The sequence below is a fragment of the Dasypus novemcinctus genome, chromosome 5, assembly GCF_030445035.2.
Source record: "Dasypus novemcinctus isolate mDasNov1 chromosome 5, mDasNov1.1.hap2, whole genome shotgun sequence".
Taxonomy (NCBI): domain Eukaryota; kingdom Metazoa; phylum Chordata; class Mammalia; order Cingulata; family Dasypodidae; genus Dasypus; species Dasypus novemcinctus.
The window spans coordinates 139,026,236-139,054,035 of record NC_080677.1 but is presented as its reverse complement, the minus strand read 5'-3'; the positions used below and the strand labels follow the sequence as shown (position 1 = coordinate 139,054,035).

Here is a 27,800-nt window from a genome sequence, read left to right as displayed (position 1 = left end):
CAGGAGTCCCCGGGAACTGAACCTGGGACCCTCTATATGGTAGATGGGAGCCCCATCACTTGAGGCACATCTGCTTTCTTTAACACACTTTCTTTAACAGCTGCAGTTGTCTTCCTTTGTTGTCTAAATTCAGAATCTGCTAAAAGACAAAGTTTTAATTTGGCTTTAGGTTGAATGAGATGGTTTCTGCAGTTGAAGACTAGGTACAGAATCTTAGAAAGAACAACTTTTCAAGTTCCTTACACATTTAAAAAAATGAAACCATTAGTTTAGGGATATACATGATATTTATGACTTCACATTATGATTTCTAAAAATAAACTGCTACAGGATATTATGGTAGTATGTGAAAGTATGTGACAAAGGGGTGCTGTGAACAGGGGTGACATTGCCAAAGTATGTACAGCTTTCCAAGGGGACCACTTTGAAGAGGACAACTCTTTTGGATATAAGGTTTTTTATATATGATTATTAAAACACTATTTTCTATAATTATCAACAACTGAAAGTGACATTTAAATCAAATTCGCAACATTTGAGAAAGGGAGAGAAGCAAATTCTAAGGGCTGGCAAAACAAAAAACATTTATTGTGAATACATAGTAGATGGGAAGTATACAAGGACATTTTCTACTTCACAGTTTTTCTCTCTCTCATGAGATAAAGGTTAATCTCTTACAGGCATGTTTATGTTTTATTTATGTTGAACACTGGCTTTCCACATATGAGGTGCCAGGTTCAATCTCTGACCTTGGTAACTGGAAAAAAAAAAAAGGAAAACATATCAATTTAATTATGATAACTGTCCACTCTCTGCTGGCTTGTTTTACCTATTTAAAAAATAAGATAATCAGACACACATACACAACAATCTCATTACCTCATTACTTAGAGAACACTGTCCAGTATGTCTGACCCCTCCCTCTCCTGCTTTTCTACTTCTTTCCACCTCCCCCAATATATACAGTTGTTTGAAAATAGTTTAAAACACAAATACAATATAAACTTGGATCAAAAAATTATCTCAAACTATTTTAAATATAATATAAACTATAATATAATATAAACTATGACATAGCTCCACTAAGCTTTTAAACACAGAAAGCAGGATAGGCCTTTGGGTTTGAAAAGGACATTTTACAGTAAAAAACGATCACCTTCTATTCCTTTTCCCAGATTACATTCTTAGGGAAGCTTTTCCTTGCAAAGACTTTGTTGCAATGTCAGCTCTTTCTTTCAGTATGTTGGCTTCCTCAGGATTTTTGTGGGCCTGTACATTCTTTAGTAAGAAGTGGCTAATAAAAAGCTTCAAACCTTCTCGTAACATCCCCAACTTTGGGTTGTCAGATACTCTGAAAAGGAATCACATGAATATGTATCAGTGACAAATTAGTTCTCCTATGTTTAAATTCTAGAAATCTTGATTAGTGAGATGTAACTAGTTTCTTATTAAAATAGAATTCTCATTAAGAACTTCTTTTATTATTTATTTATTTATTTATTTATTCCCCCCCCCTCCCCTGGTTGTCTGTTCTTGGTGTCTATTTGCTGCGTCTTGTTTCTTTGTCCGCTTCTGTTGTTGTCAGCGGCACGGGAAGTGTGGGCGGTGCCATTCCTGGGCAGGCTGCACTTTCTTTTCACGCTGGGCGGCTTTCCTCATGGGAGCACTCCTTGCGCGTGGGGCTCCCCCACGTGGGGGACACCCTTGCATGGCACGGCACTCCTTGCGCACATCAGCACTGCGCATGGCCAGCTCCACACGGGTCAAGGAGGCCCGGGGTTTGAACCGCGGACCTCCCATATGGTAGACGGACACCCTAACCACTGGGCCAAAGTCCGTTCCCCAAGAACTTCTTAACACATTCTCTTTGCTACATATTATTAGTTTGATATTAGGCAAGCTTTACCATCCCAAATCTAAAGTGTAAGAGAATAGCTTAAAATTAAAACTGAAAATTAAAAATGAAGATTTAGTAATCTACACATAAAGTACAACAATCTTGCTTCCATAAATCAACGTAAGTGAAAATAATTTCTCACCTTCCTTCCATATATCTTAGAACTAGATGGGAACATACCTAGCAAAAATTAAACCAAGGTCTTCAACTTCTGTTTCCATTAACAGCAGATGCAGCACTTTCCGTAAAAACAGGACTCTGGGCTTGTCCAATTCACTGAATTCAATTACCTAATTAAGAATAGGATGTAGAAAAAAATAAAGTTACACTAAGTTGGCCAACTTTTTCAATGATTTCTGCACAGTCAATTAAGAATAAAAAATTATTTTTCCCCCAGATTTAAGAGGCTATTTCCAGTTTTAAAAAATGAATAGCTATTGGCAAGGATGTGGAAGTATGGAAACTCTTATTCACTGCTGGTAGGAGGGTAAATTGGTACACCACTTTGGAGGTCAACTTGGCAGTGTTAAGTGAAGTTTACAGGAGTATATACTTTATGGATCAGGGATTTAATTTCTATAATTGAAACATATATTATCTCTATCCCCTCAGGAAACTATCCCTAATGAAAACTATAAGCATATATCCCCTAGGAACTATCAAAAAATTGGGAACAATTTATATTTATCAATACTATAAAATGAATGAATATAAATTGCAGTAGTTATACAGGAGAATACTATACAGCAGTTAAAAAATCATAGAATTAAATATATTAATAGGGAGAAATAAAAAACTTAAATTGAAATAAAAAGATACTAGGATACTAAGATACTAAGTATGGTGACAGCATAATAGTATTCATATAGAGGTAAAAAACATGCAAATAGTATCATTTGCATGTAGGTACTTTTACATACCTACAAGTTAAAGTACAAAAACATGCCTATGATTGAGAAACACCAAATTAATGAGTGGTTACCTCTGGGAAGGGAGAGGATCAGAGAACACATGAGGAACTTCAACTATATCTTTAGTTCTATTTCCTAAGAAGTGAGTTTCAACTGCATCTTGAATGTTATGCTCCTAAAAAGTTTTAGGCATAAGATATCAAGCAGTTCTTGTTACTCTCTGGGGGAAACATCTTGTCCTATTCCATACTGAGTTCAATATGTGAGTGAATGAAAGGCAAGAGCTAGTCCAACAATGAGAAGGTGATGTATTTTTCCGTGTTCTTAGAGTACTTTGCTAACGTTATAAATTATTCCATTTTTAGAACATGGTATATGGCTCAATAGCCTAATTTTTCAACATAGGGGCTAAAACCCAACATCACACATCAAAAGAAACACAAGGTAGTTTTGAGTAAATGCTCTGATAAATGGCATAAAAGGATACACAGCTGCAGCTACAGATCAGGAAAGAGAAGGTACAAAGGTACAGAAGGGGTTCAGAACATCAATTCATCTGAATTATCTGCTTTTCATTTATATTTGACCTGTAGGTTCTAAAAAAGTTCAGTTTTTTTCTTAGGATACTCAAGATCCAGTGGTTGCACTATCCAAGCCTTGTTGGCCCATCCCAATTAAATCTACTATGTCTAGGTTTCATGTCTACTACTCTAGGCAAGTATCAGTATATCTGTATTTCATTGGCTGGTGAAATGGAAGTTCTATAATACAAATGGTGGAGAAGAGAGCTATTGCTTTATTATATCTTATATCAAATAATCCTCCATGTAACTGTAACTTAATTTACTAGGTATACTGTATGTTCGTGATGGTTATAATGAAAAACACTTTTTGGGTAAATGAGAATTGAAGGAAATGCATTTTTTTTTTTTTTTTGGATAAAAGGAAAAATATAAGTAATCATACTATCACTTAAATTGCTTTTAACATTTTCATACATTATACAAACCTTTAATATGGAAAGTGGAAGCGATTTTGTCTTCAACAAGTGGGCCACCAGATGAACCAAATTAGAGAAATTGGTGGCTGGCAAATTTTCTAAATCCCGAAATTTATCCCATATGCTGAATTGGAAAGTCATCTAATATAAGAGTTAAAAAGAAGAAAAAAGTTAAATAAAACTATCTGTTAGAATAAATTATGAAATATGTATCAGAAAATTCACTTATTTGTAATCTTTCAAAAATGAAGATTTTTGACCAACTAATATCACTTTCCTCTGAGGGCACCCCACCTGTTATCTATCTTTGCAAAAGCGGGCCTAGCAGCCTACTGTGGGACATGTGCCCCATCGGACACAGCTGTCTGGACTGGATAAGATTCTTGACTCAAGGAAATGAATTCTTAGGTGAGTTTGAGTCAAACAGGATGTTTAGAAAAAACAGTATAGTACACATAACTGGTGGGTCACTAGATCAACAAAGTAAATCACTAACAAAGTAATTTACCTGAAATCTCCTTTCATAGTCACAAAACTTGCTACCCAGAAATGCATAAAAAGGATTATATGTTTTCTCTTGAAGGCAACAATCCATGAGAACATGAACTATTTCTCTCTCCTGCTGATCCTTAAGTCCAAGCCTATAAAACAGAAATTACCATAACTAAAAAAATCATCCAAATTCCCAAGTATTAACAGCTTTGAGGCAGAAATCTTCCAAAGGAACACATTCCTGATTGGAATAGTTAGGTTAAAAAGATGAACTGGGTACAGTAGGAACAGATATTTTCACACTGATGTTCATATTGGTACTATTCTTGATAGCCAAAAGATGGAAGCAACCCAAATGTCCATCAACAGAAGAATGGATAAACAAAATATGGTATATACATACAGTGCAATATTATTCAGCCATGAAAAGGAATGCAGTTCTGATATGTGCAAAAACATGAACTTTGAACACACCAGGTTGAGTGATATGAAATAATTAGATAAGCAAATTCATTAAGTCAAAAACTGGAATATAGTTTACCAGGGGCCAGAGTGGTGATAAAGTATGGAGAGTTAATGCTCAATTGGAACAGAATTTGTTTGGGGTGCTGGATAAGTTTTGGTAACAGATGGTGGTAAGGGTGGCACATCACATGAATGTAATTAACACCACTGAATTATATATTTGGATTTGATTAAAAGTGGAAGTTTTAGGTTGTATGTATATATATTACTAGAATAAAAATTTTAAAAAAACAACAAAAAAACGAAAAACCCACAACACTGAAAAAAAAGAACAACAAAACAAACCACCAGCATCACCACTGGACTGTATAATAACAGTGAGCGCTAATGTAAACCATGGACTGTAGTTAAAAGTACAATTATAATAATATTCTTTCATAAACTGAAACAAAGTTACCATACTAATACAAAATGTTAATAATGGGGACTCTGTATTTTTTGTATGATTTTTCTGTAAACTTATAACTTCTTTAAAAAAAAAAAAAGCAAACTGGGGAGAGGTAGTGGAGGGTATAAGGAGACATGGGCTATAGATCCAACCCTGTCCCTAACTTCCCTAAGCCTCAGTTTTTCCAACAATGTTGTAAAATGGAGGGACTGGACAGTACAATCCACATATTCTACTCCAGCTACAAAGTCCAAAATTACTGCCAGATTGTCAATATTCAGTGTCAGCACTCAATTGTATATGCCTGTAAAGTCAGGTTCTTGCTAAGGTAATGACTTTATTTTTTCTTAAAAAAAAAAATTAAGGTATAACTTACATACAGTAAAATTTATCCATTTTAGTGTAGAGATCTATGAGTTTTGAAATGTTATGTAGCTGTGTAACTATCATCACAATCAAAACATAGACCCATCATTCCCCTAAGTCCCCTGTGCCCCTTTGTAGTCAACCCCTTCCTTCATTCCAGGCAACCACTCATCTGTTTCTATCCTTATGGTTTTCCCTTTACAAGAACATCACATGATTAGAATTATAAAATAATAGCCCTTGGCATAATACAGTTCCGATTCATCGACGTTGTTGCAGGTATCAGCAGTTTGTTCCTTTCTAATGCTGAGTAGTATTTTAATGTATGCCTGTACCTCGGTTAGTTTATCCTTTCCCAAGTGAAGGACATTTGGACTATTTTCATTTTTTAGTGATTACAAAATAACTAACTGACATTTGAAGTAAACATCTGAATACAGGTGAAGCTTCTACATGAAAGCAGGAATTTTGAAAGCTTAGGAGAAAAACATCACCTACTGTCAAAATTACCAAAAAAAAAAAAAAAAGACAAAAATTATACATTACTTCAGCTAAGGCTATGTGGGCAACTTAAAACAACTCATTTATTTTTGGCTGCATGTACATTAACTCCTGTGGATTAAAAGGTCCAATTACTAGCTATGTAGTTTACACACATGCTTACTTTAGAAGCTTTTCAAAGGCATCCAAAAAATCTTCACTAGTCATTATTGTACAAAATATGTTTCTCCTGATGTCGGTGTTCATCCTCTGCTTTCGGGCAAGTTCTAGTATCTTTGAACTAATCTGAAATGCACAGATCATACAAATGTTTCAGTGAAATTTCTTTGTTTGAGAAATGCTATATCATACTTTCGTTTTCTGTAGGTTCTAAGGGGAAGTTTAAAAAAAAAATAACAGGTAATTTTGCATCTTTTCACCTAAATATAATCTTAAATCAAATGCTAAATATTTATTGTTGGGCAACCCCCCCACAAATAGAGGATCCTAAAAAGCCATGACGACTAAATGTCATGTGGTATTTTAGATGGAATCCTGGAACAGAAAATGGACATTAGGTGAAAACTAAGGGAATCTGAATAAAGTATGGACTTTGGTTAATAATAATAATAATAGTAGTAAAAAATACAAATACATGTAAATAATTTTAACAATTTGAAACCCCAGGCTAATAGAACAGAATCAACATCTTCTGGAAAACATGATGTCTCTCTAGAATTAGTATCTGCAAAATGAATATTCTGATTGTCATATGCTCCCAACGTTCTATTCAACTTATAAGTCTTTTGTGTAATGTATTTTAGGACTTCAGAAAAATTTTTTTGAAAGAAACAACAGATATTGAACCTATATCATAGGCTAATAGCAATTTCTTTAAGGTCTTCAAATAAACCTCTGTACATTTGGGTAACTGCTTAGTGGATAATAAAGTACATACTGTAGGTAAAGCAATATACTAGATATAAGGGACACAGATGTGTCAGATGCTCACGGAACTCAGTTTAATAGGAGTAAGGACAGGCATCACCGTACAGTCCCCACAAGCTGCTTCTGCTGGATCTTATTATTACTGCTGTCAATCATTGGGGCTCCACTCCACGAGGACCCTATAATCCACCAGCGACCAATCTGTTCAGCATTCAAGATACTATCCCAGGAGATTCGAAGATGCGTTTCGGTACTGGAGCCAATGTTGCGCACCTGGTTAAAAGAAAAAGTATGTAGTGAAAATGGTTTTATTGGCTCAGTTTCATGTTTTCATAATACCACCATCCTTATACTTTCCACTCCCCTAGTGTGTCTTCTTTGCCTACTCCCCACTGCCCTGAGATAGCTCCTTCTTCTTTTTGCTCGTTGTTTCTGCTAGTTGTCTGCTCCTTCTGTTTGTTTCTTCTTTAGGAGGCATCGGGAACTGAGCCCAGGACCTCTCATGTGGGAGGAGGGCCCCAACTGCTTGAGCAACATCTGCTCCCCAGTAATTTGTTTTTGCTTGATGTCTGCTCGTTGTTTTTGCTTGATACCTGCTCTTGTTGTTTGCTGTCTTCTTTGGGAGGTACCAGCAACTAAACCCATGTCCCACCCAGGTGGGAGGAAGGTGTCCAACTGCCAGAGCCACATCCACTCCCCATCCTTATGCTTTTCTCTCCTTTTAAAAATAGCATTTTTGGTGCATAAATATTTGTAACAAATAACTGACAATCATAACAGTTAAACCTCTTTGGAAAGACAAAAGTAGAAGTAAGCCCATATTATTCTGTTTTGAGGTCTGTATGATAATACATGTGGTTCTAGCACCCTAAAATATTTTCTTTGGAAAGTTATTATAATAGAGGAAGAGTGATCTGAGCTGGTTCAGACATACAAGAGTTCTGTCAGGCAGGCAGATGAAAAAGGTGAAGCATATATAATGCCAAAGTCAACTTTTTTTTTTTTTTTGAGGTATTTAGGGTCTGGGATTGAACCCAGGACCTCATATGTGGGAAGCTGGCATTCAACCACTGAGCCACATTGGCTTCCCTGAGTTGGTTTTTTTTATTTTATTTTATTTTTATTTAATTTCCCCCCCTCCCCTGGTTGTCTGTTCTTGGTGTCTATTTGTTGCGTCTTGTTTCTTTGTCCGCTTCTGTTGTCGTCAGCGGCACGGGAAGTGTGGGCGGCGCCATTCCTGGGCAGGCTGCTCTTTCTTTTCACGCTGGGCGGCTTTCCTCATGGGCGCACTCCTTGCGCGTGGGGCTCCCCCACGCAGGGGACACCCTTGCGTGGCACGGCACTCCTTGCGCGCATCAGCGCTGCGCATGGCCAGCTCCACACGGGTCAAGGAGGCCCGGGGTTTGAACCGCGGACCTCCCATATGGTAGACGGACGCCCTAACCACTGGGCCAAAGTCCGTTTCCCCCTGAGTTGGTTTTTTCATTTGTTTTGCTTGCTGTTTGTTTTTGTTTTCAGGAGGCACTGGGAACTGAACCCCAGCCCTCCCATGTGGGAAACAGGCACGCAACTTCTTGAGCCATACCCGCTCCCTCAACAACTCTTTGGACTTAAGATGACTGGGGCTGAAAGTCTTAACCTGAGATTTGTGGGACTCAATCCTGGCTATACCCTAGACATACCTGAGAAGCCTAAAAGAAATCATGTCCAAGCCAACCCTCCCCACACAATGATTCTTATTAAATTAGTCTTGGATGGGTAAAAGGCTGACATTGGCTTTTTGAAAAGCTATCAGATGATTCTATTTTGCAGCCAGAGTTTAGTACCACTGGGTGGAATGTATGGGATGTTAGCTAACAGAAACTAAGTTTCTAACAGTACTAACCATAACTTCTATACAAAGAGCACAGAGACTATGCAGAAGAGCTCATGACAGAAAACATTACAAGTTTCAATTTGATCTCTTTAAAACTCTTAACAGACATGGCACCTGACTTTCCCATCCTGGATAATTTTTTTTCCCGTAATTTTGTGATTTTGATTATGGGTTCATGTTAAATGGAAGCTCAAAACAAAATAGAATTAATAGTTACTTACCAAAGATCTTTGTAACTTCCTCAGTTTCTCTATTGGCTCAGGATCGTAGCCCGGAATTTTACGCATGTCATTATTCTTCAGTGCCAACATAGTGTCGAGCATAAACCGAATCTTTAAAAAAAAAAAACCAACACAATTATTTCAGGTAGTCTAAATTGATTATTCATATTGGCAAGAAATACATCACTTTATGCTCATGGTCATCATTGCTCATAACAAGAAATGAGAGACAGCCTTTAGTTAAAGATGAACTGTATTGATTTTAACATCTTGATCAGGATGACAAAATATTTTAAAATATAAATTTGTTGCCATGATCCTCAACTGGGATCTTGGTTCCTCAAATAAGCCTAGTTCCACCTTAAGGACTTCTCAAGTGCTATTCCATGCCTTTCAATCATCACGGCAACAAAATGAGGCCAGAAATCTGACTTTCTCTTTCCCATTCTCTGCTTGGTACCTCTGCTCGGTCTAGGGTTTCCCTGCCTCTCCTCCTCATCATAGTCTTCAAACCTGAAAATCTGTTGTACCTGTACCTATCAAACCTTCCATCTGTATTCTGGATCCCATTTACTCTTATCCTCTCAGAGACCCTATAACTGTTCAGTTATCCTCTCCTTTCTCTTATATTTTCAACCTCTCCACCACTACTGGCCTTTTTTAACTTTTAATTTTGAAATAATGTCAGAATTTCAATTCCATGGTTTTTTAGTACACAGAAGAGTTGTGCAACCATCACTGAAAACAATTTTTAAAATTTAATCCCATTATTTAATTTCAATCAAGTAGTACATTTCTGAGAAACAGCTGAAATACGCTTGAAAGAAAAGACATTTTAATCTCTTATCACATTTCAGTCAAGTGCAGTTTGTGGAAAACAACTGAAAAACGCCTGAAAGAGAAGATGACTATTAATTTTTATACTTGAAAACCTGCAGGTGAACATGGTTAAAAATCCAAGACAGTGATTTAGAGATACAAATTCTCTCAGAGTACATCACAGATCAGAGCTGCAGAGTAGTCTGACTTGACACATTTGGCGAAAAATATTTTACATCATTAAATGCTTACTGAAAGCTAAATGAAATGACTTAAATAGTAAGACTCAAGCAGTTTGTGACGAAAATTGTTAAAGTCCATTAATTATTTTCCCAAGAAAGGCAAATGAGGTAGTTTTTAACTGTATATACATTTTAAAGGAATTAGTATTCTAGTTACCACAATCAATTTTAGAACATTTTCATCATCCACCAAGGAAGAAACTCTGTACCCATTAAGTCACTCCCCATCTACCCCCAACTCCTTCAGCCTTGGACAACCACTAATCTACTTTCTGCTCTGCAGACCTTTTCAATTTTTAAATTATCATTAAGTATAACTTGCTGCTCCCATTCTACCATTAAAATTCTATCAAAAAAAAATTTCTAGTCCTTAACTCGCTTGACATCTTCACATTCAACACGGAGCATAAAACCTTCCTTGAAACTCTTAGTCCCTTGCTTCTATGACTTTTCCCATCTTCTTCCTTCTGACTTTGCATTCTCATTGGCCAGCTCTTCCTCCTATATGCAGTTAAATATCGGAGCTCCTGAATCTTAAGGTTTTCACTTCTCACTCTATATCCGGCAATATTATCTACTTCCATAGCTTCAAGGCCATTTACATGACCCTGAAATCTCTTAGCCCACACAAAAGATAACAGTAATCATTAGCAAATTAAATGTAATATTTACCCCAAATACTTATTTTTAAATTCTGGCAACAGTTTGTGAGCTTTTAAAAGACATTTATGAAGCATGTCAAGTGATGTAATCATACCCTGGTCTGGTCCTGAAACTTGTTGCCTACTCCAGCAGCTTTAGCCTGGGTTTCAGTGATCAGTTCCTTAAGTGATAAAGCATCATCTTTTCTCAATGAAAAGCCCACATTTTTTAGCATTAACAGGATCAACTCAATATCTTTTTCTGTAAAAGTTCCAATTAGTTTTTTCAAAATGTCAAAGATGAGGAGAGACTGTATCACGTGGAAGTTATATAAATGGGCAATAATGGTAAAAAGGTTATCACATTCTTTCCCTTCACTTCCATTTTTATATATGTCATCAAACTTTCTCACGACAGCCTCCAAAAAGTGAGCACCAACCTGAACAAAGAAAACAGAAAAAATACCATTTTAAAATCATGTGAAAATCAAAATTTTAAATTAAATTTTAATTTTTAAGTTGTTTGGGATCTTTCTTTCCCCATAGCAGGTATGTAATGCTTTACGTATGAGAACACTGTATAGTTATGACAACATAAAGCAATTTGCCATAGTACTCAAACCTTTAAATGTAATATATCCTCTTTTCTTTAAAATCAGCAGTGAGGTGGTATTTTTGGTTCCTTGGAAAAGTACAATTCCTAAAAATTTTGTAAAAATATGTCCATATCTTTAAAAATGTACTATTAGTCATTTCTCAAAAGACTTTTTCTAGATTTTTTTTCTTAATTTCTTACAAGGAAGTAATACAACTGCTAGTTAAAGTAAACCAAAAAAAAAGCCCAACATATCAAGTGATAACGAAAGCTAACAAACTGGCAGTTAAGAATCAATGTAAGGAATCCAAATGCAAAAGATGAGATGGCCTCTATTTTCAAAGGGTTAAGACTCTTATTATAAAAAGATTAAGTAAATTCATTCCTCAGTTCAGCCAATGAATGATGAATGTGCTGCTCTTCAGGAAGATCAACAAGTAAACAAGCAATTGCAATTATTTATTTATTTTTACTACTGGGAAGATTTTTTTTTTTTACATTAGGCTTTTTTATTATCTTTTTTTTTTTTTAAAGATACATAGATCACACAAAATGTTACATTAAAATATACAAGAGGTTCCCATATACCCCACTCCCCATCTGCCCCACTCCTCTCATATCAACAACCTTTTTCATCAGTGTGGCACATTCACTGCATTTGATGAATTCATTCTGGAGCAAAGCTACACAGCATGGATTATAGTTTACTTTGTAGCTTACACTCTCTCCTAGTCCATTCAGCATGTTATAATGTCCTGCATCTGTCCTTGCAATATTATTCAGGGCAACTCCAAGTCCCAAAAATTTCCCCATATCACACCTCTTCTTCCCTCTTCCTGCCCTCAGCTACTCCCATGGCCACTGTCTCCACATCAGTGATACCCTTTCTTCTATTGCTATAGTCACAATAATTCTATAGTAGAATACAATACTGTATATAGAATACATTTACTGTATATATTTACTGTATAGTAGAGAATACATTTATTGTAAATGTAGCAATTTCATTTAAGGGTAAAGCAGGTGACCCAGAATCACAAATTGCCTGGTAAAGCTATGGGAAGTCACTAAGTTTTCATCTTTTCTCTTTAGAATAAATTATTATTCTAAATTCCATAAATTATGTGCTCTGGAATGAGAAAGAGCTAGATTTGAATCCTGGTTTACCTATTTGCCACCGTCTGTGGTCTTGAGCAAGTTAATGTATCTCTCCATTTTCTACTCTCTGTAAAACTGGGATAATGAAACTTGGAAGGCAGAAATGATAGTTACCATTCTTGTTATTATTACTATCAATCATCACTTTCTTTCAAATCTCAGCTCATGCAGAGAGACTGGAAGGAAGAAAAGAATGGAAGCACAGACACAATGTGATGTTAACAGTCTAGACATGAAGATAACCTGAAGTAAGGCAGCTGTACTAGATTTGGAAAGAAAAGAATGAGTATAAGAGTGATTTAGTGGCAGAACTGGTAGGGCATCGTGCTTCATTGGATGCGAAATATCAAATGTCTAAGACTTCCAGGTTTTTGTTCTGGTTAATGGGGTACATGACAGTGCTTCTAAGTGGAACAGGAAATATACGAGGAAGGGCATGTTAGCAGGCAATGGAAAAAGTCAGTTTAATACATATTAACCTTGAAACACAGACATCAAGGTAGGATTGATCACAGATGTGTAAATGGTAGTTAAAGTCATGAGTGAGGACAAGATCAACCAGAAAGTCAGGAGTGTGTGTGTGTGTGTGTGTGTGTGTGTGTATATATATACACACTTATCATTGCTAGGCTGTAAAAAAAATATAAGCTAGAAGAAGCCAGAAGAAAGCAATATATTGGTGGGAGGGAATAATAACTGTGTGGAGGCAATTTCTGACAGATTGGCTATATTTTTTGGCTTTTAAAGACAATAAAATAAATAAATACAACAAAATAAATAAATTAGAATCATGCAAACATCAAGAAAAACTCAGGCAAAAAGTATACTCAGATATGTTTTCAATCACATGAATAGAATATCAAAATTTGTAAAAATTAAAATTTCCATTTAATGGTTGAACTTCCTATGTATGAACTCCTGGTTTCAATCCTTGGTACCTCCTTAAAAATACATATATAAATAAGTAAAATATAGTATAACATTTAAACATATGAATAACATTCTTACTGCTATACCTAACAGTTATCTAAGCATATACCTTAATTCTGACATGGGAATTTTAGCAAAAATATGCATATATCTGACTTTCGATTTTCAAATGACTTCTAGAAGCAGTTCACATCTGACTGTATGTGAATGGTCTGTAACATTTTCTTCTTCCATGAGTTCCTGTGAGGATGTTTTTCTCATTAGAGAACTGAAAGAAGTTTAATGGAACTAGCATCCTGAGAGCTCATCATACTTTGGCAGAAGTTTTAGTGGATGTCATTAGCTAAAGTACTATAATGACTTCCCCTTGGAACAAGTAATTTCAGTTGTCCTTCATGCTATTAGCAAAGGTATAAATGAGAAGTAGGACCAATAATCCCATGTTTTTAAATCAAGTAAATTCCTGATATGTTGTGAGTGGTCAGGGTCTATGGCTTTTACTATATCTGACTGAAATACTGTCTATACTACAATAGCTTTGATTAAGTCTGCTCAAAGTATACCAGTATGATTTAGAAGGACCTAGGGAATGTACTTAGAAGCCATATAATAGCACTGAATTATGGCAATCAAAGGATACTAAGAATGGCAGTCAGTGATTTCATTACACTTTGTAATAGAAAAGCAAATGGACTTACAGCATTTCTATGTGAAATGAGCACAGTTCTTTAAAAAATTATTTCAAAAGAGTGATTTCTGAAATTGTTGGTACAGATTTTTCACCTATGCGTTGAGAGCAGAATCCTATGCCCAAGAAGATGCAGGGCCAGTACCACTCTCTCTTCTGTCTCTAGCTTCCCAAAGCCCAGTAGATCCTAAAGTCTCCATCTTTCAAAAATGTTCACAATGTAACTACTGCTGAGTAAGGAAGAATGTGGTTCAGAAGAATACCTAAGAAAAGCACTGAAACCTGCAGAGGCTGGGAAAAGTGAAAACAGCAGCAGAATTTCAATGTTGACAACCTCCTTTCATATTAATTTGATATTAATAATAACCACAACACAACTTAATGAGCACTTACTATGGGCCAGGCTCTTTTCTAAGCTCATTACATGTAATAACTCATTAAACTTTTAACATCTCTTCAGATGAAGAAACTGAGGCAGAGAGATTATACAAGGTCATATCTAGTTAACTGGCAGAGCTGTGTTCTAAACTCAGCAGTCCTATTCCACAAGATTCTGAGTGGTTTTTAAGTCTCTGACTGAGAGAAAATAATAAAAAAAAAAAAGAATTTGAATAGCATTGTAGTAGAAAGCATGCTAGCTTTGGAGTAAAAAAGTTCTAGTTTATCTTTAACAAGTTTTGGGAAGGGGATGTGGCTCAACTGATAGAGCATCTGCCTACCATATGGGAGGGCCAGGTTTCAAACCCAGGGCCTCCTGGCCCATGTGATAAGCGGGCCCACACACAGTGTCGCTGTGTTCAAGGAGTGCCATGCCATGCAGGGGTGTCCCCTGTATAGGGAAGTCCCATGTGCAAGGAGAGTTGCCCCGCGTGAAAAGTGCAGCCCACTCAGGAGTGGCACCGTACACACGGAGAGATGACGCAAGAAAAAAGAAACAAAGATTCCCAGTGCTGCCAAGAATGTAAGCGGACACAGAAGAACACACAGTGAATGGATAAGAGAGCAAACAATGGGGGGTGGGGGAAGGGGAGAGAAATATATAAAAAAAAACAAAAACAAAACAAAAAAGGTCTTGCGATCTTGGTCATATCACATAACTCTTCTGTAGTTTCATTTACTACATTTGCAAAGTGGGGTTAAAAAAATCTATCCTTCTCATCTCATTGGAACACTGTGAGGATCACATGTAATGAAGACATAAAAGTGAATATAAACTTATACCAGGGAATCAGACATTTGGGATGTTCTGCTGTCTTGGCATTTTCTTGGGAACAGTTTCTTAAAATACTAAGATAATCACCATCAAAAGGTACTGTACCATTAAAAGATCCATATGGGCTGACAAGTTCTTTCGAATATAAATACCATCTAGGAAAATTAAGCCTCATTCAATAAATCATCCATTCACTCACATACTTTAATATCTATACCTTTAATCAAATTGATTTCCTTCAATATACTTGAAATCAGCTCATTGTGGGAACTGGAATACTGATTGGGAAAGTTATAATTTCACTGGATTATACTATTAGAAGAGATTAAGCCTGTTAAAGGTTGGGGTCTATGGAACCTGAGTCATCACCATGGAGCTTTCTTTAACTTTAAACCTTCAGAGCGTCACTGAGCCAGGATGCAGAAGACGAGAGAGTTGGAGGGGATAGAGGGAGGGGACAAATATTCATTTCGCACCTATTAGGTATCAGGTATGCTAGATGCTTTATATACGTTGCCCACTTTTATCCTGTCAAAAGTAGCTCTGCTTTACAGATGAGGAAATAGGCACACTAAGGATATACATCTTACTTGGAAATGAACCCAGGTGACTCCAAACCTATATGCTCTTCCACATATCTCTTTATTTAATACCCAATTTTCTTAGATGCTGCTGGCCTTCTTATTAAAAAATAATCTTCCACCCAACATAAAACCTCAGTAGCAAAATTATACAACTCATGCATATTCTGAACATTTGAAATAAGTCAGTTTTAAAGTATGGAATATATAGCAAATGAAGGCAAGGTCAAGAGGTCAGTCCAGAAGAAAACAAATATAAAGACATACTGAAATAGACAGAACAAAAGATCAAAGTTGACCAAAATCAAGAATTTACTAAATGCGCCTTAGAATTATATGGTACAGAAAAGGTATTAGTTATGAGGAACAAAAATGAACAAAACAAGAGGTATCATACAATTGAGTATTTATCAGGCCTATCAATAAAGTAATCACTTCAATCACTATGAACAGACTAGAAAGGATGGCAGATGGGATATAAGTAAGAAAAGATAAAAGCCATACCTCAATTCCCACTGTATGGTGAAGAATACTAACTAACAGAACATGTTCCATCATCAGCCTGCTGGGCATAACTGAGTCAGTGACACAAGCACTCATAAGAACAGCTGTTAAAGTGTCATTCATATCTTTCCTACTGTTAGCCATGTACAGTTCTTCCAGTTGTCCACTTATTGAGGCCATATTTGGTTCACTTAACCTGTAGAGAATTGTCAGTACAAATAACAAAAATAATGTTTACATTAAGAATTATTTTTCAGTCCAATTTTAAAAACGTTGTCAATATCTTATTTAATGTATAGTTTTGAGCCATGAAAAATTATCTTGCCCCAATAACCTAGCACACATAGTACATAACTATGCACAATACTTGTGAAATAATGTAATTATTGGGGATTGCTACTAGGCTTCTTTTGCTTTTTTTTTTAAGGAGGTACAGGGATTGAACCCAGGGTTTCATACATGGGAAGCAGGTGCTCAACCACTAAGCTCCATCTGCTTCCCAATGAGAGTTGGGTTTTTTTTTAGGAGGCATCAGAGATTGAACCCGGCACCTCATACATGGGAAGCAGGCGCTCAAGCACTTGAACTATGTTCACTTCCTGATACTGGGTTTCGTTACAGCTGAAATGTGGCCATAATGAACTGCACAGAGGATTCTAAGTCTGCAGAAACTTTAATGAGGATATAGCATTGTGTATCCTCCTATGATACGCCCAAACAGAGGCAGGCAACCATCTTTGATGGTATGTACTTTTAGGAAAAATTCCTACTTTTCAATTTATTACGTAGAATAAAAACCATTTGTTGCTAACACTGGGAAAAGGCTGCTCTACTGGGTGGGGAGAGGAAAAATACATATGTACATGGAAGACTATTCATTGGACATCAGCGCCAATACTAAACTGAACATTAAGTAACATAGCACGTTATGGTAAAAGCCCAGAATGCACTGTAGAAAATGTTTTGGTTTTAATTTAAAAGCAAGCAAGCTCTGACCATTACACATTATATAGGACGCTTATTTCTGAAATAAAGTTCTAGCCAGTTCTAGTGAGTAAGCAAAGAAACAAAAGGTACTAGGTCTGGATGCATTAAGAACAGAATAAAAAGGATCCAATCAACTATTACAACGCCCATGTCTCACCACTTAATATTTAATCCTTGGGATAGTTTTATATTTTTAACCATCTCTTTACGTGACACAATATAACAAATTTGCAATGTTACCTGTTAATTAGACCTTTTACATGCTTCTTTAACCTTTCTATTTCTTCCTTTTTTGGGGTATCCAATGTTTCCTCAGCTTGCTTCACATGAGGTGGAACATATTTTTCACTACTTTCACAATGATTCTGCTTGAAAGAAGAAAAACAAATTATTAATAAATCTAAATTTTTCCTTGTGATATATACATTTAAACATTAAATTCCCAAGAAACGTGGAAAGCTATTACCAATGACCACTGCTATTTATTAAACATCAGATATTTACTGAGTGTCCAGTATGGTTCTCAATAAGCATTCTACTCACTGGCTTGTTGGGTGTCATTATTTATGTGAATATCAATATATTTTATCATCTTATTTTTCCCTCTGTGGTCATTTAGATATGGTTGTGCACCTCTATTGCTTTTTTTTTTTTTTTCCAAAGGAGTTACCAGGGTTTTTTTAAGGCTTTTGCCCAGGCTTAATTTACTACAGGCATGGCAGTATCCCAAACACCAAAATTAAATTTACGATCAGTTTTTCTTATTTTTTAATGTTACATTAAAAAAATATGAGGTCCCCATATAGCCCCCACCCCCCTCCTCCCACATCAACAGCCTCTTTCATTATCTTGGGACATTCATTGCATTTGGTGAATACATTCTGGAGCACTGCTGCACCACATGGATAGTGGTTTACATTGTAGTTTACACTCTCACCCAGTACACCCAGTGCCATCAGTTTTGAAGTGAAAATGCTCTAAAATAATTTTGGACTTACTCAAAATTAACATCTAAGTTTATATAATATCCAAACCTAATCCACTGTATTTTTTCTTGATTATCAACTGGAGGATTACAAATTGTTATCACTAACTAACACCCCCTCAATACCAAAAAGGTTTTCAGGAGACTAATATTTGTAAGGTATTATCTTTGCTGTTAGGGAGTTTAAACCAAATTGCAGAAAGCACATTTACATATAGGAAACTTTCTCTTGAGACACAAATTACTCCACATTGTTCGTCAACTATACCTCAGTAACGCTTCTAAAGAAGCTTAGGAATAGTTGAAAAATATTTTTCTAAGTGAGGAACTCATAGCACTTAGGGATTACCCAAAAAGTGCCAGGTGCTAAAAGCACCCAGGGAGAGAAACGACAGTTAATATACTTACCATAGAAAAGGATTTCCAAGTGATGCTTGACATTAACAGGTAAACAGAAACTATAATCAGTGAGAAAAATATGTAAGGCCTTGCAGGCAGAAGGAATATATTTAAAAGCAGAATGCTGAAATAGTGGTATCTGGGAAAAGAAACATAAGGAATATCATGTCTGACTTCAAGGTATACGAAAAGGAGTACTGGGATGAAGCTGTTTAAACAGGCAAGGGGCCACTTCATGAGGGCCTTGATTGCTATGTCACAGATCCTGAACTTTATCTCAGCAGGAAGGAGGGGTGTGGACAGGAAGACAAAGTCAAAAGTCAGGTTTGGAAAACTGTGACACTGAATACCTCCAGTGGAAATGCCAATTTAGTTCCTGGAATAAAAGGTCTCTAGAGATGTTTTCTTCCCTTGTCTTTATTATGGAAACATAAAAACATAAAAGCAGACAGCATAAGGGCAACAGTTCTGATTCATCACTCAGCTCAAACAATTATTAATATATCAATTTTATGTCATCTCTATTCCACTCTGCTTCCCACCACCGTCTTTTTGCAATAAATACCTGAGAATCTAGAGAATTTTTTAACCATACCTGATCTGGTGTGTCACCATCCTCTGAAGAATTTTCACTCTTTTCTTCATCTTCTGCAAAACGGACCCTTTTTTCTCTCTTTTTCTTATGTGCTTTCCCTACTGCAGTTTCTTTCTTTTCTTTTTCCTCCCTCACATCCTGCTCTTCTTCGCTCTCCGCTCCCCCTTCTGCTTCTAACTCTTTCTCTTCCTTTTCCTCATCTACATCCTCCTCCTCCTCCTCACTTTTTATAGAGGCCTCCTCTTCACTTTCCTCCTCGCTGTCACTTTCTAAGTCACTTTCGGGGAGGGTTTGCCCGACATCCTCCTCCTCCTCACTACTGCTTTCATACAAGCCACTATTTTTCCCAGATTCCAGGGCTCCTAAAATGTAGTCTAGTCCATCGCGTGCAAAGCTAAGCGGCACAGAACTACCTCCGCCCTTCTTCTTACGTTTGTTCAAGCCCAGGCAACGCTCCAGCTTTCGAATCTCTCGGTCCTCCTCCTCGTTGGCCGCTAGAAGTGCCCTTTTCCGAGCGGCGGCGGTGGCGGCTGCAGTGGGTCTGGTTTTACCGGGGGACCCCTTAGCCTTGGCTTCGACCGAGGGAGACCTGGCCTTAGCTTGGAGAGGTCGCAGCTCCTTGGCGTGAGGAGGTGGATCCCGACTTACTGTCGGGCGAACGCTTTGCTTTTTCTTTTCAGATTGGGGATCGCTTGTTTCTTCGGCTGCGCGGCGGCTTCCCGGGCCGGGATCCCGAGAAGGGCCTCCAGTCCTTTGAAACCGGCGCGCCTTCCTCAGATGTCGCTTCTCCTTTTTCAACTCTTTGCGACTTTTTTTCCCGCCGGGGCGGAAGCCCGCTGGTCCGCCGTGACCTTCGCCTCGGGACCCCGGGAGCGTTCCTTTGAAGCCCCCGGGGGTCTCACTCTCCGAGGTCGTCTGCACAAACTCTTCCACCGCTAGCTTTAGCCTCTTCATGGATCCCTTCCCACTGCTCCCATGACCGCGGTGCGGCCAGCGCCCAGCTTTACGCTTCATAAAGACCAAACGCACCTGGCCAGGGCCAGGGCTAAACTCTACAACCCACACGTGGGCGCAGCCATCTTGCTGGGTGGTGTTGACGTGCGTCTTCCGGCTGGACTGGGCTGCGGAGTGGAGAAGGGCGAGGGGAGTGAGGCGCCGGGCTAGGCCAGGCACCGCGCCACCTGCTGGCGGGAGGGCGGCAGAGCCCAGATGAAGAAAAGCCGCGTCGAACAGAAGTAGCGAACAGTGCCTATGTAAGAATTTTAATTACAAAATAGTAAGTTAATTTCAGATAGAATACACAATATATTCTTATTTAAACAATGAAAACATTTCATATTCTGATCAAGAGTCCTCTTAACAACCTGCCTCAGAAGTAACCATAGCTATCGATACAGTGTCAATCTTTTCAGATACTTTTATTACATACATACATATACACCCATAGGAAAAATATGTAATGTTGTTTTGTGTGTGTGTTTTACACGAGAAATATAATACTAAGCTTACTATCCTGCAACTTGCTTTTTCACTTTACCCAAGGTCTTAGATTTTTCCGTGTTTATGTAACAATTTACCTTATTTTTTGTTGTTGTCACTTTTATTCTCTGGTTCAGATGGACTTCAGAATGAAGAAATGCAACCTCAGTACAATCAAACTTTATTTAATCATAGCTCAGTGCTGCAGCTTGAACCTCAGCTGGGCAAGGATGGAAATGCCCCCTGGTGTTGCAGCCCAAGCCTAGGCAAAGCAAACGCATGGCTGAGGTGCCGGTGGAAGCACCTTCAGTGCTAGAGCTCAGGCCTAGGCCAAGCCTGTCTGAGGCACTGGTGGAAGCGCCCTCCTGGGGAAAAGATGGAGGTGCACACCTCCGCTGGAAGCTCATCTTGCGCGGCTAGGCTCATAAGGTGAACTCCGGGCTTCCGGGCTCGGTTTCATATAGGTTTGCTATTTTGCTGCCCCTGGGGGTGGAGTCCCTAGTTGCAATGCTCTGATTGGTTCTGAGCAAGGGCATTGGTTAGGGTTTGAAATAAGATTAGCATATTATGTAAATAGGGTATCCTAACTGGGAAGTGCTGATTGGCTGTTTGTGGGAGGTGTTGATTGGCTGTTTATTAATTAAGGTAATGGCTTCTATTGGTTGAAACTCTCTTATCCTACTGGTTGACTCAGGATCCCTCTTCCTATTGATTGGCTCAGGATCCCTCTGTCTAGGGCTCCCAGCTCAGATGCCAGCCCTAGCCTTCATTTCTTATTATAGTTGCACAATATTTCATGGTATCATGTTTCAGGATTTATTTGCCCATCCCTCAGTTAGTTGACATTTAATTTGTTTCCAGTTTTGTTTTATTTTTTAGCAAGCTGTGTTTCGAAGAACACCCTGTCTAAATGAGTTTTGCTGGTGAAAAGTGGAATTATTGGTGTATTAGTCAGCCAAAGGGGTGCTGATGCAAAATACCAGAAATTGAGTGTTGTTTTCTTTTTTGAAAAATAGGTTTTATTTTAAAAAATACAGAATGCTCTGCAAATTTGCATGTCATCTTTGTGCAGGGGCCATGCTAATCTTCTCTGTATCATTTCAATTTTTGTATATGTGCTGCCAAAGCAAGCACAGTTAGTTTTTATAAAGGGTATTTATTTGGAGTAGAAGCTTACAGTTACCAGGCCATCAAGTGTAAGTTACTTCCCTCACCAAAGTCTATTGCCATGTGTTGGAGCAAGATGGCTGCTGACATCAGCAAGCGTTCAGGTTTCCCCTTCCTCTTAAGACTCTGGGGTCCCATCTTCTTCCAATATCAGCTGTAGACTGGGATAAATCTCATCTCCCTCCTGGGGCTCGTTTCTCTCTGGGCTCAGCTGCGCTACTCTCTCCACAAGGCCAGCTGTATAATGTCAGGTGAACAGCTTGTCTCTCTCCGCAGGGCCTCTGCCATGTCTAACGGAGCCTTCTCTCTTTCCTCACGTATCTGCTTCTCTGTGTGCTTACTTCTCGGGCTCTAGGGTCAAAACTCCACTAACTCCTCTGCTTTGTCCTTTTCTCTGTGAGGCTCCACCTACCAAGGGGGTGAGAACTCAACATCCTAATGATGTGGCCCCATCAAAGCCTAAATCATTATTTCATCAGGTAAAAATGAAACCCCTGATTCCAGTCCAATCTAATAAGCCCAGAGGAACAGACTAGTTCACAAACATAATCCAATATCTATTTTTGGAATTTATAAACAATATCAAACTGCTGCAATTGGGTTCTAGTGTATCAAGTTTTCTAGGGCTGCATAATAAAGTACCACAAATTCAGTGGCCTAAAACAACAGAAACTTATTCTCTCACAGTTCTGGAGGGTGTAAGTCCAAGGCCAAGGTGTCAGCAGTGTCACGCTTCCTCTGAAGTCTGTAGGAAGAACCTGTTCCATGCTTCTCTCCTGCGTTCTGGGGGTGGCTTGCCTACAGCTCACGGCCCTCTCTGCCTCCATTGTCACATGGAGTTCTTCCTATATCCGTCTGTGTCCAGGTTTCATCTTCTTATCAGGACACCAGTCACATGGGATTAAGGGCTGACCTACTCCCGTATTAACTTGTCTAATTCCATCTGTAATTTTGGAAGTCCAGTGTGGCCTGCTGCCTTTCTCCGTGACCCACAAATAAACCCTGTCTTCAGGACCAGACACATTGGCTTGGGCGGGATGAGAATATGGGCTGACTCCCTTCTTGGGTACATCTCCAGCAAAGCGGTCTGCCCGTGCATTCCTTCCCCTTTTGCCCCGAGCACGTGGAAATATTCCCAGAGTGAGTATATAAGTTTCATGGTGCCTGGCTCACCTCCACAGTGTATCTGTTGCCAGTGGGGAGGGAATGGAGTACTCTGTTCTGTGGCACGAGAGGATGTCCAACGCCCACTTGTGAAGCTGGCCTTGCTTGGCATCTCCTTGTCAGTAAACGGTCCCTCCAGTACCTGTGTGAGTCATGCTTTGCACCTGCAATCCATGGGCTGGGTTGGGACCCTAGGACCGCTGTGCCTGGTGGAAGCATTCATATGCTCTTTGCCACCCTCCATGCCGTGAAACTGCTCCCTGGAGGTGATAGCAGCTGTCTCTCTTTCTGATGGATTGTTTGGCACAGCGAGGAGGGTGCCCACAGTAAGACCCTTTTTCCAAAAAGGTCACATTCTGAGGTATTGGGGATTAGGGATTCACCACCTTTTTGCAGGGACACAATTCAATCCATAACATAGGATGTATAGTTTTCAGTTTCAATAGATGGTTCTATTTCTTTTCAGAGTTGCTTTCTCTGTTTCTACTCTCAAAAGCAGTGTGCAAGAGCTCTCCTTTCTCCACCCAGTTTCAATTCTTGATGTTTTAAAAACATTCTTTTTTTGCCAACTTGTCAGCCAAGAATGGTATCCTGTTGTTTTTTTTTTTGTTTTTTTTTTAGGTACCAGGGCCTGAACCCAGGACTTTTTATACGGGAAGCTGACACTGAACCACTGAGCCATATCAGCTTCCCTGAGTTGGTTGTTTTTACTTTTTTTTTTCAGGAGGCACTGAGAACTGGACCCTGGATCTCCCATGTGGGAGATGGGTGCTCAACTGCTTGAGCCACATCTGCTCCCCTCCAGTTGTTATTTTAATTCCTCTGGAAACTGAGTATTCTTTCATATGTTTATTGGCTATTTGTATCTCTTCTTTTGTTTATGCCCTTTACACATTTCCTTATAGGTTTTAAATAAAAAATATTGAGTAATCCTTTTTCTCATATGTATGCAAATATTTTCTTCTAAATATTTGCTACTTTATTTTTTAAGAAATTATTTAATTTGATTTTTAATAGGTAATAAATATACAGAGTATAAAAAGATGCAAAAAGATATAAATGAAAAAATCAATCTTCTTCCTATTTCTGTCTGCTAATCACTCAGTTCTCCTTCCAGGAGGCATGCATTATTATGTTCTTCCAGATATATTCTATGCGAAATAAAGCATAAATGTGTGTGTATATGTATACTTTGTTCAATAAATATTACTTTACTAAACATTGTTCTATAACTTGATATTTCCATTTAATAATATATCTTGGAGACCATTCTACAACATAGAGAGCTACCAATGCTCCTTCACTACCACCATCCTGGTCCAAGCCACCACAGACTTTCTCCTGAATTATTATGAAAGCTATCCATCTGCTCTCCCTGCCTCACTGCCTTCAGTGGGTTCTCATCATGATAGTCAAGGTGATGCTTGTAAAAATGGAACTAATAGGCCGCACTGCTGCTTAGACTCTTTAATGGCTACCCTTTCACATGCAAGACTTATGAGGACTTCTTTACATAACTCGCCCTTACCTTCTTAGTTTTCTGATCCCAGCTTCAACTCACTGGCCTCCTTGTGGTTTCCGAAATAAACCAGGCAGGATCCTACCTTAGGACTTCACACTGGCTTTCCCTTCTTTAGGGAAGGTGCTTCTGGTTATCTACACGGCACATTCAGACTCCTACTTCAAGTCTTTGCTCAAATGTCATGTAGTAGATCTTTCCTGACTACCCTGTTTACACTTGCAGTAACATCTGATCTCCTTTATACTTTTTTTCCCCCCATGGAAAGTATCATATAATTTTACTAAGTTATTATGTTCATTGTCTACTTCTTACCATTGGAGTGTTAACTTCACCAGGGAATGAGGTTTTTTTTATCTTGTGGATTTGTCTCTTAGGTTAGAACACTGCCTGACACATAGTAGGCACTCAATCAATAGATGTTCAGTGGATGAATGCTTTTCATTGTTTTTCATTGTTTGGAAGTATCATACCATAATTTAGTTAAGCAGCCTCTATTGATTCTTATATTTCCAACATATTTATATGAAAAAATGATGGTACAATGAATATTTTTGAATACACAGCATTTTATATTCATGAGCGGAGTATCTGAGGGCTACATTTCTTAGAAGTGTAATTTCTAAATCAAAGGGCATGCATTTTGTAAATTTGATAGATATTGCCAAAGGGTTATCCTTGAAGGTTATCTTAATGACTGAAAGTAAGGAGCTATGTAATCTTATTTTAAAATAAAATTTTAATGAATTATATCATTCATGCATGAACATAATAAACAATAAGTGTATAGTAAAATTTGTGAATTTACAAAACAAACATGCTTATCATCATACAAGACTCCTACACACCTCCCCACCACCAACACCTTGCATTGTTGTGAAACATGGTTACAAACTATGAAAGAGCATCATCAAAATATTACTACTAACTGTAGCCAATATCCTACATTTGGGGTATTTCCCCCCCAATCCATCCAATTATAAACACTCTGTATTAGTATTAAATATTTGTTATAGTTCAGGAGAAAACGTTCTCATATTTGTCCTGTTAACCACAGTCTATCATCCACCACCAGATTATTTGTGTTATACAGTCCCATGCTTTGTATAATCCATTCAAAATGTACACTCAGTGGTGCTTTCACAGAGTTGTGCTGTCATCACCTCAGTCAATTTTAGAATGTTTTCATTACTTCAAAAGGTAAAATCCTATACCCATTTATCTCTCCATTGTTGTCCCTTAGGATTAAAAAAATGTCTTCTTGCCATTGCTGCAAAATATTACAATATTACTACTATGATGTTGCAACATTTTAACTATTGTCTATAAGTTACATTAGTTGTGATTTTCATGTGTATCACCATATTCTTAGCACTTTGTAGAAGAGCATTCTTATATTTATTCTATTAGTATTACCCACAATCTTCATCCCCTGCTGAAATCACTGTTATACATTCACTAGATTATTTTCCAGTTTCCTTTCAATTGACATTCACTTCGACAGTCTACCCCTTTCAGCCACAATCACATTTATAAATCAGTAGTGTTAGTTATACTCAATATAACATGTTACTCTCAGCTCTATTCATTTCCATGCTTTTAAAATTAATCTTATTAATAATGCTGCATAGGGAAACGGACTTTGGCCCAGTGGTTAGGGCGGCCGTCTACCACATGGGAGGCCTGCGGTTCAAGCCCCGGGCCTCCTTGACCCGTGTGGAGCTGGCCCATGCGCAGTGCTGATGCGCGCAAGGAGTGCCCTGCCATGCAGGGGTGTCCCCCGCGTGGGGAAGCCCCACGCGCAAGGAGTGCACCCATAAGGAGAGCCGCCCAGCGCGAAGGAGGGAGCAGCCTGCCGAGGAATGGCGCCGCCCACACTTCCCGTGCCGCTGACGACAACAGAAGTGGACAAAGAAACAAGAAACAAGACGCAGCAAATAGACACCAAGAACAGACAACCGGGGGAGGGGAGGGGAATTAAATAAAAAAAAAATAATGCTGCATACATTAAGCATCATCTCCTATTCTCAACCCACCTTCTATTTCCTAGTAACCCACACTCTAGCATTTACCTTATAAGTTTACTCATTGCATTTAGTTCATATTAGCGAGACAGTACAATATTTGTTTTTTGTATCTGGCTTATTTCACTCAGCATAATGTCCTCAAGTTTCACCCATGTTGTCATATGCATCCCAATTTCATTTCTTCTTATGGTTGAATAGTATTCCATTGTGTGTATATACCACATTTTGGTTATCCATTCATCGATTGGTGGACACTCAGGCTGGTTCCATATTTTAGCGATTGTGAATAATGCTGCTGTGAACATCAGTGTGCAAATGTCAGTTCATGTACTTGCTTTCAGTTCTTGTGAATAAATTCATAGTAAGGGGATTACTGGATTACGTGGCAGTTCTATGTTCAGCTTCTTGAAGTACTGCCAAACTGTCTTCTACAGATGCTGCACCATTTTACTGATCATTTCTTCCACCAACTGTGAAAGAGTATTCCTGTTTATCCACATCCTTTCAGCACTTGCAGCTTTCTGCTTTTTTAAAAATAATGGCCATTCTGTAAGGTATGAAATTATATCTCCATGTAGTTTTTTGGTTTTGTTTTGTTGCCAGACTAATAAAATTCTAACAATAAGCTGTTTACAATAGAGGTAAACCAGAGAAGGAAAACTTAACAGAGATAAACTGGGCAAATTCTAACCAAAAAAAAAAACAAAACAAAGCAAAACCCCAAAAACACACACATGAAAAACAACAAAACAAAAATAAACCCCCAAAACAAAAAAAAAAATGGTATTAACTATATTAATAATGGTCAAAATAGACTGTATCTATAGTAATGTTTTAGGTTTTTTTCCCAGATTAAAAATTTTTTTATTGGATCCTTTATTATTCATATTCAATAATTGGTTTTATCATTGTAGAAACAAAGACAATATAATTTCTGACAACCTACGTGCAAAAAAGCATTCATGTCCCTCGAATTCCATTTAGAGGATTTGCTATTTCTTGT

General features: G+C 38.0%; 1 protein-coding gene and 1 non-coding gene across 5 annotated transcripts; both read right to left on the bottom strand.

Moving 5' to 3' along the window:
• On the bottom strand, window positions 1-27,503 carry NOM1 (nucleolar protein with MIF4G domain 1). 4 transcript variants are annotated; one of them, XM_071215377.1, is made up of 12 exons: window positions 19,442-27,503; window positions 17,703-17,830; window positions 16,476-16,671; window positions 10,923-11,246; window positions 9,105-9,215; window positions 7,113-7,280; window positions 6,244-6,365; window positions 4,317-4,449; window positions 3,818-3,949; window positions 2,078-2,187; window positions 1,157-1,351; window positions 1-136 (listed from the first exon to the last, which is right to left on the bottom strand). In XM_071215377.1, exons 1-11 carry the CDS (start codon window positions 20,453-20,455, stop codon window positions 1,177-1,179), a joined length of 2,613 nt encoding a protein of 870 aa, XP_071071478.1. In that variant the 5' UTR covers window positions 20,456-27,503; the 3' UTR covers window positions 1-136; window positions 1,157-1,176. The 4 variants fall into 4 exon arrangements, with proteins under 4 accessions (XP_071071478.1, XP_071071479.1, XP_071071477.1 ...); XM_071215378.1 differs by having other exon boundaries at window positions 7-139; XM_071215376.1 differs by lacking the exon at window positions 1-136 and adding an exon at window positions 558-757.
• LOC111764164 (U6 spliceosomal RNA) lies at window positions 21,947-22,054 on the bottom strand. Its single transcript, XR_002796850.1, has one exon. It is a non-coding gene; the product is annotated as a U6 spliceosomal RNA (small nuclear RNA).
• Window positions 27,504-27,800: the final 297 nt, after the last annotated feature.

Bases quoted from the DNA above. Each gene is read 5' to 3' on its own strand.
- NOM1 (XM_071215377.1), bottom strand. From the start codon at position 20,455: ATGAAGCGTAAAGCTGGGCGCTGGCCGCACCGCGGTCATGGGAGCAGT. The intron at 9,216-10,922 runs GTATGATTACAT...TTTTTTTTAAAG, and splicing joins AGTTTCAGGACCAGACCAGG to ATTCGGTTTATGCTCGACAC. The intron at 6,366-7,112 runs GTACGGTGATGC...TGTGCATTTCAG, and splicing joins AGAAGCAGCTTGTGGGGACT to ATTAGTTCAAAGATACTAGA.